The sequence below is a fragment of the Bubalus kerabau genome, chromosome 22, assembly GCF_029407905.1.
Source record: "Bubalus kerabau isolate K-KA32 ecotype Philippines breed swamp buffalo chromosome 22, PCC_UOA_SB_1v2, whole genome shotgun sequence".
In the NCBI taxonomy this organism is placed as follows: domain Eukaryota; kingdom Metazoa; phylum Chordata; class Mammalia; order Artiodactyla; family Bovidae; genus Bubalus; species Bubalus kerabau.
This window is the reverse complement of record NC_073645.1, coordinates 11,438,213-11,451,015: the sequence shown is the minus strand read 5'-3', so window position 1 is coordinate 11,451,015 and position 12,803 is coordinate 11,438,213. Positions and strand designations below refer to the sequence as shown.

At 42.0% G+C, this 12,803-nt stretch overlaps 1 protein-coding gene across 13 annotated transcripts in view; it reads left to right on the top strand.

Moving 5' to 3' along the window:
- Positions 1-12,803, top strand: part of SGMS1 (sphingomyelin synthase 1) — a 327,599-nt gene that overhangs the window by 279,973 nt on the left and 34,823 nt on the right. For all 13 annotated transcript variants that reach the window (XM_055559870.1, XM_055559869.1, XM_055559868.1 and 10 more), the window contains one exon: positions 6,008-6,858. In XM_055559870.1, the coding sequence (XP_055415845.1) occupies positions 6,236-6,858 (623 nt within the window). In that variant the 5' untranslated portion in view covers positions 6,008-6,235. The remainder of the gene's footprint in view (positions 1-6,007; positions 6,859-12,803) is intronic.

Here is a 12,803-nt window from a genome sequence, read left to right as displayed (position 1 = left end):
AGAGGGACTGTGGAGAAAAGGGAATCTTCTTACACTGTTGGTGGGAATGCAAACTAGTACAGCCACTATGGAGAACAGTGTGGAGATTCCTTGAAAAACTGGAAATAGAACTGCCATATGATCCAGCAAGCCCACTGCTGAGCATACACACTCAGAAAACCAGAATTGAAAGACACACATGTGTCCCAATATTCATCGCAGCACTGTTTACAATAGCTAGGACATAGAAGCAACCTAGATGTCCATTGGCAGACGAATGGATAAGCAAGCTGTGGTACATATACACAATGGAATATTACTCAGCCATTAAAAAGAATACATTTGAATCAGTTCTAATGAGGTGGATGAAACTGGAGCCTATTATGCAGAGTGAAGTGAGTCAGAAAGGAAAACACCAATACAGTATATTAACACATATATATGGAATTTAGAAAGATGGTAATGATGACCCTATATGCAGGACAGAAAAAGAGACACGGATAGAAAGAACAGACTTTTGGACTCTGTAGGAGAAGGCGAGGGTGGGATGATTTGAGAGAATGACATTGAAACATGTATATTACCATATGTGAAATAGACTATTACCATATGTGAAATAGACTATTACCATATGTGAAATAGATGACCAGTCCAAGTTGTCGATGCAGGGCACTCAAGGCTGGGGCACTGGGATAACCCAGAGGGATGGGATGGGGAGAGACGTGTTTGGGATGGGGGACACATGGGGGACTCCATGGACAGAGGAGCCTGATGGGCTGCAGTCCACACGGTCACAAAGAGTTGGACACGACTGATCAACTGTAACACTCAAATTCTGTAGTGTTATGGAATAAAGAGTTTATGTGCAGCTTTTATTCTTCTTTTACATCTCCCTAGTTCTGAGAACTAAATTTAAAGATTTGAGCTCTGCATTATTTCTCAGCTTTCTCCCAGTAATGGATTCAGCGTAGCATCTCGGGATGATGGTGGTAACAGTAGTTTTCTGAGTCCAGCCTTACGTACAGTCTTCTGGGTCTAGATAGGAAAGCACTTTGCCTTTCCCATCTCAGACACAACAGTATGCTATAAATTGACTGTGTAGGCCCGAGGGACAGTCACTGTCTCACTTCTCCTCCTACAGCCAGGCTCTGGGGTCTCTGAGTAAGTCCTCATCTTTTTGCTGTGGCCTTTGAAGTACTCATTGTATGCATGCTGAGTCATGTCTGACGCTATGGACTGTAGCCCACCAGGCTCCCATGTCCATGGAATTTTTCAGGCAAGAATACTGGAGCGGGTTGCCAGTTCCTACTCCAGAGGATCTTCTTGACCCAGGGATCAAACCTGCATCTCTTGTGTTTCCTGCATTGGCAGGTGGATTCTTTACCACTGTACCTCTTGGGAAGCACCCATATTACACTTAATCTTAGCTTTAGCCAAAAGGCTGGAAAGTACTGCTGCTGCTGCTGCTGCTGCTAAGTCGCTTCAGTTGTGTCCAACTCTGTGTGACCCTAGCCCCCATTGCCTTCTCTAGGAAAGTACTGAGTAGCTGCCTAATGGTTACTTCCATAGAAATGAGTTTTTTCCTTATTGTGTGATTTCAGTATTAGCTTCAGGAAAGCTACATGTATGCCTTTATTGTCAAGCTTCAAATCTTGCTTGAAAAAGAAACTTTGTTTTCTCTTGAAATTTGGAAAGATGTGCTTACTCCTGTGTCCGAATGATTTGGGCTTTTAAAAATGCCATTTGGGAGTGGCTGCTTCATTTAATAGTAATGAGATGTCACTATGGGCCCTGGTGGGCATTAGAAAGGAAGCAGGATGTTACAAAAAGAACAAGACATACTTCTTGGAGTATTTAACAGCTTTCATTCCTTCTACGTGATCGTCACAGCAGTAGCAACCCATGTGAGGACAGGTAAGGTAGGTAGTTGTTAATGCCATTTCCCATCAGAAGCTGAGCTTGAAGAGGTTAAAGGATTTTGTCAAGAAAGGAGGTAGCTGGAGCTCTTCTGACCACATCTTGCACACAAGACAGTTAAATTGTATTTTGTGGCAATGATATTAGAGGTGTACAAATTCAGAGAGTGGGGAAAGATTGTGAAGGAGTGACCAGGAAAGGCTTTGCAGAGAAGGACCTTACAGACTAAGGGAAGAATCTGGACTTGTTGAAGAGGAGTAGATGGAGCACTCCCAGGTTGGGGGTGGCAGATCACAGGGACTGTCTTAAGGAGTGAAGAGGGTTTTTTTTTGTTCCAGTTAATTAATGGAAGCTATTGGTTTATTTTGCTGCCTCTTTAAGAATTCCACTGGTTATTTCAGACTGCCTGATGGACTTGTTATTTGCAAGATTAGTGTTCTTTCATTTGGATAGAAGCTTACAGTGCCAGAATGTGTGTGTGTGTGTGTGTGTGTGTATGTGTGTCTCATGGCCCTGTATTATCGCCTACCATTTGATATTTTTCTGCTTTGAAGAAGATTGTGTCTGAGGAGGATATTATCTGACTGTGTTTCCCCATCAAAGAGAAGTGAAATAATACCTTGTCCTTGGTCTGGTCTTTGTGGTTCTGAGGGGTTTTCCCCTCCTGGTAGACTTCCTGTACTGGGCAAGGGGAGAAATGAAGACCTTGTATATATGAAAAACCCATGTTCATTTATTTGAGCCTGAACATTCAATCAATAATTTTTCTTTAGAGTTCTCATAGCCACTTCGAGGTGTTGAGCATTCCCTTGGCTCTATCCTGATTGCTGAGGGATATCTGGGGAGAGGCCCGGGGTCTGATGCCAAGAGATTTCCTTTCCTACAGGACCTTCTGCTAGGACTCCCGTTTGGCAGATGTCTTCTTGTCACCCTAGGTAGGTTAGTGGTGATTGAAGCCCCTCTGTAGTGGTTTTTAAGTGGCCAGAGATTCACTTTGGTTTCATTTCACTTTCATTTCTCTCTGGAGGATACCCATCTTATTCTCCTTGACCATTCAAATTTTTTGGAAGTAGTTTTGAGTATCAGTGGCATTTTCAGTAGGTTTACTTTCCATTAAACCATCTACATGTTGCTAGTTGTAAGGGACATTTCCTTGGATACTGAGACAGTATTGACTGAGCACCTTTTGGCCCCTTTAAAGTTGAGACGTGGATGCTTAAGGTTGTAGCCCTTGCATGGTCCCTCAGAGTCCCCTGGGGCAGTCTAGACAGACCCTTAAGCATGAGGTGATATGTCAGGAAGGTGCAAAGCTCTATGGGCTCTCAGAAGAGAACTCTTTCGCAAAGCCTGGACTAGCTGTCAAGCTCTACCACCATTTGGTTGGTTGTTATTTAGTCTGGAAAGTTGGGAGTTAGACATACTGTTCATTTTCATACCAAAGCTGGGTTTGAGGGCTTCGGTAGAGACAGTTTGGTCTTTGAAATCGGAAGGCCTGAGTTCAGGTCTTTGTGCCTGGACCTCCCAGTGGGTCCATTGGGAGCTCACAGTTACTAGGGAGGAAACAGGATTTAGAGCAGGACAGCCCGGATGAGGTCAGTTTAAGAAATCCCGGTAGAGTTTCTTTACTGGACGATTTCCAAGCGCTTCTGACATACTAATGTGTACTGCTAACCCTTGGAAGGATTACTCTGCAGTTCCTAGTCTCATTTGGATTTTTAAAACATGGAGCATTTTCTCAGATTATTATTCCACAAAGCATACTTAGGGAACACTGTCATTCCTAATTTCTAGCTCTTAAACCTACAAATCTGTGCAAGTTGTTTTCAGTTAACACAACGTTCTTTTGAGAAAAGAAGTTAGTCCACAACTGGGCAGTGCGTTTCATCATGAGCTGTACTAAGCAGTGGCTATTGGTTATGATAGAACATTTGAGAAAGTAAGAAAATACCATTTTATTTTTAGGCATATTGGCATATAACATTTTAGTTCTATATTTGCAGCATAATTTGCTACTTGTATATACTACAAATTGATCCCCACAGTAAGTCTGGTTATCATCTGTCACTGCATAATCGACTTCTCCTTCGTCTATTTCACTTACCTCCAACCCTCTCCCCTCTGCTAGCCACCAGTCTCTTCTCTGTAAGATTTGTTGTGTTTATTAATTTGTTTTTTAGATTTCACAGATAAGTTACATCATACAGTATTTGTCTTTCTCTGCCTGACTCACTTCACTTAACATAACAACCTCTGGGTTCATACATATTGTGGCAGACTTGTCACAGATGGCAGTGTACGCTGTTGGTGGGAATGTAAATCGGCACAGTCACTGTGGAAAACAGTATGGAGGGCCCCAAAAAAATTGAAAAGAGAACGACCATGTGATCCAGCTGTTTCATTCTGATATTTATCTGGAGAAAACAAAAACACTAATTCACAAAAACATATTTGTATTCCTTTTGTTCATTGCTGCATTATGTATAATACCCAAGATATGGAAATAATCTAAGCGTCTGTCCATGGATCCATGGATAAAGAAGATGTGTGTGCGTGTGTACACACACAGTGGAGTACTACTCAGTTGTAGAAAACAGAAACAGTGCTGGATTGTATATCCTCAGCTTTCTCATACGGATTTTAAAGTACTGATAACAGCCCTGTGAAAGGAGACATTTGATCATGGCCATTTTGCAGATTAGTAAGCTGAATTTCAAATTTATGCATGGAGATGCCGAAAGTCAAACTATGGTCTGCTTTTCGCCAAAGGCCACATTTCATTAACTGCAATGCTTTGTTATAGAGCTCAGTCTTTTATTTTTAACTTCTCTAGTTTTTTTAAAATTTTAAATGATTATTACAAAATTAATATATATTTACTAAAGAGAAGTAGGTGAGAGAGAAGTAGAAAATGCCCCCCCAAGCTCATCATCAAGTAGAACTTCAGGCAGTATGTGATTTCTTTCCCATTGTTTTATGCAATGTTATGTTCATTAACCATACTTGTGGCTAAATATATGTATGTACAACATATATACATTTTTATACTCTATATATATAATTTTTAATCTCCCTACAAATGCACGTCTGTAGGGAGATTAAAAATTATATATATAGAGTATAAAAATGTATATATGTTGTACATACATATATTTAGCCACAAGTATGGTTAATGAACATAACATTGCATAAAACAATGGGAAAGAAATCACATACTGCCTGAAGTTCTACTTGATGATGAGCTTGGGGGGGCATTTTCTACTTCTCTCTTCTTGGTTATTGCCACATCACTGATGAAGTATTTTAATAAACGCACTGAACCAGGACTTGGAAACTTGTAGCTCTTTTATACAAGCTGCTGCTTGACTATAGGCAGGTTCATTGACCTTCCTGGAACTCAGTTTCCTTGTGGATAAGTGAGGATCAGATCACTGGTTTGGAAGCTATGGTTTTCTACACAATCTCCTGTGGGCTAGGGGTAGAGATGTCATCAGAGCAGAGAGGAACCCTGGCCCTTTACTCCCATCTGTTTTCACTCAAGCTTCCACTCTTATAACTCTTTTATAGATTTGGGGTCCAAGCACATTTGCAAAGAGGAACTCACTGATTTTTTGTGGAAGAGTATAAAATCGTTGGACCTGATGATCCTGAAACTCGCCACTTCTATGATTCTCTTTTATGATGTCTGTTAAGTTCTGTGTGCTCTGTGCATATAGAACATTTCTTCACCAATCTACACTAATCTAGAGTGGTAGATTAAGTGGTAGATAGAATAAGCAGATTTGCTGCAGTCTTTCAGCTGATCTCAGGAACCACGTAATAAGCACAAAAATAATCCCTGATCAGTGCTGAGCAATGTTCAAAGCACTGTTGAATTGTTTCTCAGCAAATTTACCACTGTCTTGGACTTGATCCATCTCAGGTCCAATTTAATGCCTCTTTTGGGGAATACTAACCAGGGAGTCATTGGTTCCTTAAAACTAATATATGTTTGAAAACTATGGACTCCACCAATAACTGGTTTTCCATTTTCCTTATTCATGTGAAGGTTATGAATCTTGAGGGATTAATTTGAAAGTCCCAGTAGCTTGACTTGTTTCTCTTGCCTCCACAGAAGGAAGAATGTTCTTCAGAAATGAGGTGAATTAATGCTCGGGCACTCAATAACCCTGGACAGCTACATGAGGTGTTTAAAACCTGCCTTGACCATCTCACCACACAGCTCTGTTATGAGGCCTGACAGGATGAATGCAGCGAGGAGGGACAGTGTCCTGCCCTGTTGGAACGGTGACTGCTGACCTGCCAGGAGCAAGCAGGGGGCCTCACATTGTCTGCCAGCACAATGAAGGAAGTGGTCTACTGGTCACCCGAGAAGGTGGCAGACTGGCTGCAGGAGAATGCTATGCCAGAATACTGTGAGCCTCTGGAACATTTCACAGGCCGGGACTTGATCAACCTCACCCAGGAGGATTTCACAAAACCCCCGCTGTGCCTGGTCACCTCTGACAATGGGCAGCGGCTCTTGCACATGATAGAGACCCTGAAGATGGAGCACCACTTGGAAGCACACAAGAACGGCCATGCCAACGGGCACCTCAGCATTGGCACCGGCAGCCCCTCCCCTAACGGCAGCTTCAGCATCAAGGTCAAACCCAACGGGATGCCCAATGGGTATAGGAAGGAAATGATCAAGATCCCCATGCCAGAACCGGAGCGCTCCCAGTACCCCATGGAGTGGGGCAAGACTTTTCTGGCCTTTCTTTATGCACTTTCCTGCTTTGTTCTCACCACAGTGATGATCTCGGTCGTCCATGAACGAGTACCTCCCAAGGAGGTGCAGCCTCCACTACCGGACACGTTTTTTGACCATTTTAACCGGGTGCAGTGGGCCTTTTCTATTTGTGAAATTAACGGCATGATCCTTGTGGGACTCTGGTTAATTCAGTGGCTGCTCTTAAAGTACAAGTAAGTAAAGCACAAGTCTGCAGTTTCAGGGATTGGGAGGTGGCACGACCGATGTTTAATATTCATTATTGGGAAATGAAATTGATCAAGCAGTAGGAATCAAAGCACAGTCTTTCTTTTTTGTTTTTTAACCACGTAGTCTGTTGAACCAACCAAAGCTCTGGCAGCTTTAAGGAAGTGCTGTGTTTTGTACCAGATTGATACAGAGTGATGAACAGGATTGTTAGAGATGAGGTTTTTTCTGTTTTCACATCACAGGAGGGAAAACCCTCAGACATTTTCAGAGAGTACAGGCTATTAAACCACAGAAAACTATCCAGTCTTGGTGTGTTTAACCCGTCAAATCAGCGGTTGACAGTTGGCCTGTGGGCTATGAATGACGCTATAGCTTTTTCCACACAGAATCAGATATCTGAACCATTGTGATATGTATCTGAAGATGCTTCACGCATAGAATTCAGAACAGCTGGTCCAGAGTGACTTGAGCTAGTGGAGAGTGATACCCAGTTTAGGTGGGATGTGAAGGAACCTGCATGGCTTCCACCTTTCTTTAGAACGTGTGGCATTTAGAGCAGTATTTCATTCAAGTTTCTCAGGATTTTCAGTAGGCATCTCCTTTTAGTTTCAGGTAAATCCAAAGTGGTTTTCATGTCCCAGGCTCTAAACTCAATGCAGCAAAGTTATTTGCCTGAGTTGCGTATAGCAAACTGAACACATGCTTTGCCCTCATCACCGGGTGTCTGATTTTTCCATTAGCAGAACATCTTTATGGCTTCCACACATGGAAGTTGGAAATTGGTTTGCTAAGGAATGAGTTTCTCTCTGGTAGACTCTGTTGCATGACCCACAGTGTGGTTGAATATTAAGGAAATCATCTTAAGTAAAGAAAACAAAATGCAGACTGAGAATTTATGTTGAACTTTAATGGAAATGATGAGTTTTTTCTTGTATGTTTTATAAAGTCTGTGTTTTCTTCCCTTATACATTAGATATCTACAAGTGGAAATAAAAGCAACTCCCGAGTCTTTGCCAGTAAAGGACTATCTTTATGTTGTATATAGGAAGCTATATAAGTAGCCAGTTTTTATTTGGGGGCTGGTTTGGCTATCCCAGAGTTGAAGCAGGGAAGCCTGGTGTGCCACAGTCCATGGGGTCACACAGAGTTGGACATGACGGAACGACTGAAAAACAAGAGTTTAAGGCAAATTTGTTACAGGAGCAACAGTATGGGATGCATTTGAGTTTGTGGAAGAAAGACTGTTTCTTGTTCGCTTTAGTTTTAAGAGGCTGAATAGATAAGAATAGGCCATAGAAGTATGAGATGCTAAAAATTTACTAATTATGTTCTTCTGACTGTCAGACTTCAGTTCTGCTTTTGACTTTCAAAATTTTTTCCCTAGAAGCTCATTAGAGGAAAAAAAAATAATGTCTGTATATTTTCTCTTAACAAAGGCAAGGTCAACTCTAAATTAGGCTTCCTGGGGTTTTCCTGATTTTTGTTGTTCTGTTTATATGAGTTTGTTTTCTGATTTTTATCAAAATTCTTACATGCCAGCTAATAATTTACTGCCCAGAAAAGAACATTTATGTACTAGTATGTACACATCAAAACCTTTCATAGAAGTGTGAGTTTTGAATAATTTTATTCTTGTTCTAAGAAATGTCCCAACCACAGGGATAATTTCTTTAAAGTATATTACTATTGGTATTTCTCTCAGCAGGGACTTTTCCTCTAATCTGTTTCTCTTGAGGCTTTCTAATTTTGTCTTTTACTGGTATTTGTTGCTAATACTGTAGTCATTTGCACATTTAAATTGTTCTACAGCCATAAATCACTTAATTCATGCCTGGGGCAAAATTAACCCAAGGCTGGGACACAGGCAGCCCTGGCCCCAGCCCCAGCTGTGTGCTGGCATGCTGATAGAGTGGATGAATCTCCAAATCTCAGGAGCCTTGTTTTTCTCACAGATTCAATAAAGACCTCTCAGTCTAGATGATTTCTATTGCTCTATACCACTGTGTTTTATTTGATTACAAAATCACTGAATGAGCCAGTTACATTTGAGTGTTATTAGCTGCAGAGCATTTGTAGTTCAGAACATGTCCAACTTTAAAGATTCTTTAAAGTCCTCTCTCTCGTTTCCGCGTTGGCAGGATAACCCAGTCATTTTCATGAGAGTCTTCAGCATCCCCACCCCTGTCCTACTACTGGGGCACATCCCTAGCTTCCCATCTGCCTCCTTGAGACCTCTCTGGAGTGTGTGTGGCACACCAGACCTGGGAAGGGCAGGAAGAAGGATGGAGGTGGACACACCAAGCAGTGGCTGTTAATGAGCCCCCTTTCCCTGGCCCTCATGAGGGTTGAACTGTTTCCTGGTGCAGAGAGACACCCTTATTCCAGTTATTTGGCTCTGACAGTGCAGCAGTCTTACTCAGCATGTTGGGGAAATGGATCCTTCTGGTTATGGAATATTCTGTTTAAAAGCAGTAACCCTCTCATTTTTTCTGTGCTCAACTCTTCTGACACTTGACCCCTCTCCCTAGCCTCCACTCAAACTCAGCTTTTCTAAAACCAGATTTATCATCTTTTTCTTTCAAGTTCTTCCTTCTTTGTAGGCAGTGGCATTTCCTAGAAACCTAGAACTTCTCAGTTCCTTTCGTATAAATAGTCACTAAGTTCTGTCGATTCTAATCGCAGATTCATTACCTCTTTTCATTCCTACCTGGTGATGCATAGTGAGTACTCAGACAGAGGCCCAGTTCCCTAGCCTGAAGCTCAGGGTCCTCATATCTGGCCCCAGGCTGTTCGACCTCATCTGTAGCTGCTCTGCTCAGTGGTTTTCCTTGAACCCTCCAAGCTCATGTCACATTCCGTTCTGTTCTTTGTGTGTGTGTGTGTGTGTGTGTGTGTCTCCTTTACTGCTAGACTTTAAGTTCCCCAAGGGAAAAGACCAGATCCTATTTGTCACTCATCTTGGTATCCCACTGCCTCATATAGAGTCTGGCACACAGTGCTTGTTTAAAGTTCATTCACTGAGACCCTCCTGTATGCGGGGCTGCTGCAGTGCTCAGAGGCCCCTTGATGCTCACACGGAGCTTGTATTCTCACCAGGGTGAAACAGTTTGTGAACAAATGAATATATACTACCAGGTGGGTAAGAGAAGTGGAGAAAAATAAAGGAGTCTAAAATGTTAGAGAGTTTTGGAGACAGTAGGGAGGGGGTGGTATTTTAGATCAAGTGTTTAGAAAAGGCTTCTAACGAGGTGACCATTGAATAGACACCTGAATCAATGAGGGGGATACCAGTTGGTGTTTGGGGCAGGAGCAGTCCCAGTAGGAGACACAGCAAGGGCAGAGTCTCTGAGGTTTACCTGGGGAAAAGCCACAGGCCAAGCAAACTGGGAGAAAATGGCCATACAGAGTCAGGGAGGTGTGGACGGCATATGGGTCATGGAAAAAAGAGGCAGGATTTTTGTTCCAGGTGTGGTGATAAGTCATTAGGGAAGAATGATGTGGACAGATGTGTATTTTAAAAGGAGCACTCTGGCTGTAGTGAAGAGAACAGGTCAACGAGACTGGAAGCAGGGGATGGGTTAGGATGCTATTACAAATGGTCCATTTGGGAGATGACCATGAGATAGACTCATGTTGCGCCAATGAATACATTTGGTGCTGGGATGGTGGGAAGGGACGAACTCTTTCTAGAAGCCATGGCTTCTGTTACATTTAGAGCGCCTTATCATTTATAGCCACAGGACTGGCTTGCATTACAGAGACTCACATAAGGTTTTTGGGTCTGTCTCTGAATCTCTGAATTTTATATGAAATTTAATGAGGAATGAATCAAAGATTGAGATTGAATTCACTTATTTGGGAGCTCTCACAGCTTTGCTGAAATATATTTTATTTCAGAGCAAAGTCGGGTTATGTGTATATTCTGATATTTGTTTTCTGTCACAACTGCTTTTGGATCAGATATTTGCCTGCAGGGCTTCCCAGGTTGTGCAGCTGTAAAGAATCCACCTGCTAACACAGGAGACAAAGAGACAAAGACGGCGGTTCAATCCTGGGTCGGGACGATCCCCTGGAGGAGGAAATGGCAACCCACTCCAGTATTCTTGCCTGGAGAATCCCATGGACAGAGGAGCCTGGTGGGCTACAGTCCACGGGCTGTCAAAGGGTCGGTCAGACATGACTGAGCAACTGAGCACACACATTTGCCTACAATGAATAGTAGTCATTTGGGGGGTGAGAGTGGATAGTATAAAGATGAATTAAATATTACAGGATGTATTGGTCCACTGGTGGTGAAAAGATTTGAAGAAAGAAAAAAGAAAAGAAGCCACAGGATACTTGGGACATGAGGTGGAGTTGGGAGAACTTTGTGGTTGAGCATTTGGGGCATGGGGTAGAATAATCTGGCATAAACCGTTGTGTAACACTGTGGAGAGAGTGGTCACCACGTAGGTTCTTTGAAAATTGATCTCAGGCCAGAAGGGAAGGAACTGGAGAAGAGAATGGTGTTGGCCGATCCTGCATTAAGACGTGATGTCTCTATTCAGAACTGTTTCTCGGGGCTTCATTGATCCCGCAGGAAGGAGCAAGTACAGGTTTCCAGCGTGGCTTCCCAGGATTACATTCTGAGAGTTTTTAGGTGTTTGGCAGCAGTGTGTTTTTTATGTTCAGAGACCACTTTGGAAAAGACTTTGTATTTTATCCTTTGATAACATGCCCTGGGTTTGGAGGCCTTATTTGTTAGGAGGGTGTCTGCAGCGTTTGCCTCTCTCCTGTGGATGGAATCTAATTTCCAAGGACATAATCCTTGTGCTGATTGGCAGCTGCTGCTCTCAGATGCTAATTTAATGTTTTTGTTTGTTTTGTGTTTTATTCAGTAGAGAAGATCCTCCATCAGCATGTATCTTTCATTTCACCCGTTTAATTCCATCAGTGTCTCTTTTCACACTGTTGATTGGTTTAAAGTACTTATCTCTTTCATCTTCTAATCCTCAAAGTAGTTTATGACCACAGTTATTGTCAACATTTTTAAAATTTTGTTTTCAAGTCTTTGATGATTGTGATTAAGTAAAGTCCTTAAAAGCTGTTGATGTAGAGCATTTAATGTGAAGGAGTTCCCTCCAATAATGTTTATTTTTCAAGTTCCAGAAGGGCCTTTTTTAAAAAAAAGGCCATTTCACTTTATTAGAAATCAAGGGTGCCCTGTGGGCCACTAGGCTGGTCTCTAAATGGAACTTCAGGGCATCTTTACATTTAGTAGTTTACCAAGAATTATTGAAGACTAGTGCTAGAGATGTAGCACTGAGCAAAACAAAGCCTCATAGAAACAAAGCTACCTAGTTATCTTCTGGGAGTTTCTGTGTGTTCTCACGGTAACATCTCAGGTTTTTGAAGTGTGGGTTGTCCCAGACTATCCTAAAGTACAAAAGCCATGAGGACAAAAATTCCCTTCTGCTGTTGCAGCTCTAGGGTCACCTAGTGCCTTATTTAATCAACTGATAAACCATCATATTCCTCTCCAGCCATAAAGCAAGATAAGAACTCAGAAGTCATCATTTCCCTCCCTTGCTTCTCTCTCTATACATGTACCTGTATCTATTATATACTTAACTCGGAGTCTATATTCTTCTGTTCCGTTTCATCCATGTTGTCGAAAATCATTATCACCCTGTTCACGTAGCACATTCCAGACATTTGAGTAACAGGAATTTTTTTTTTTTTCTTACATGCGTTGAGTTATTTGATCCAGTCAGCTCTTAAGATGAGCAGTACTATACTCTTGTCTCTGTGAAGATAACTGAGACACAGAAAATATGTTGACTTCCCCAAAATCCCACACTGACTATTTAGAAAATTGAAAGTTTTTCAGTGTAAGTCCATGGAAATGTCCTGGGGAAGTGTATTTTCTTAGCAGATATAGTACCATTGA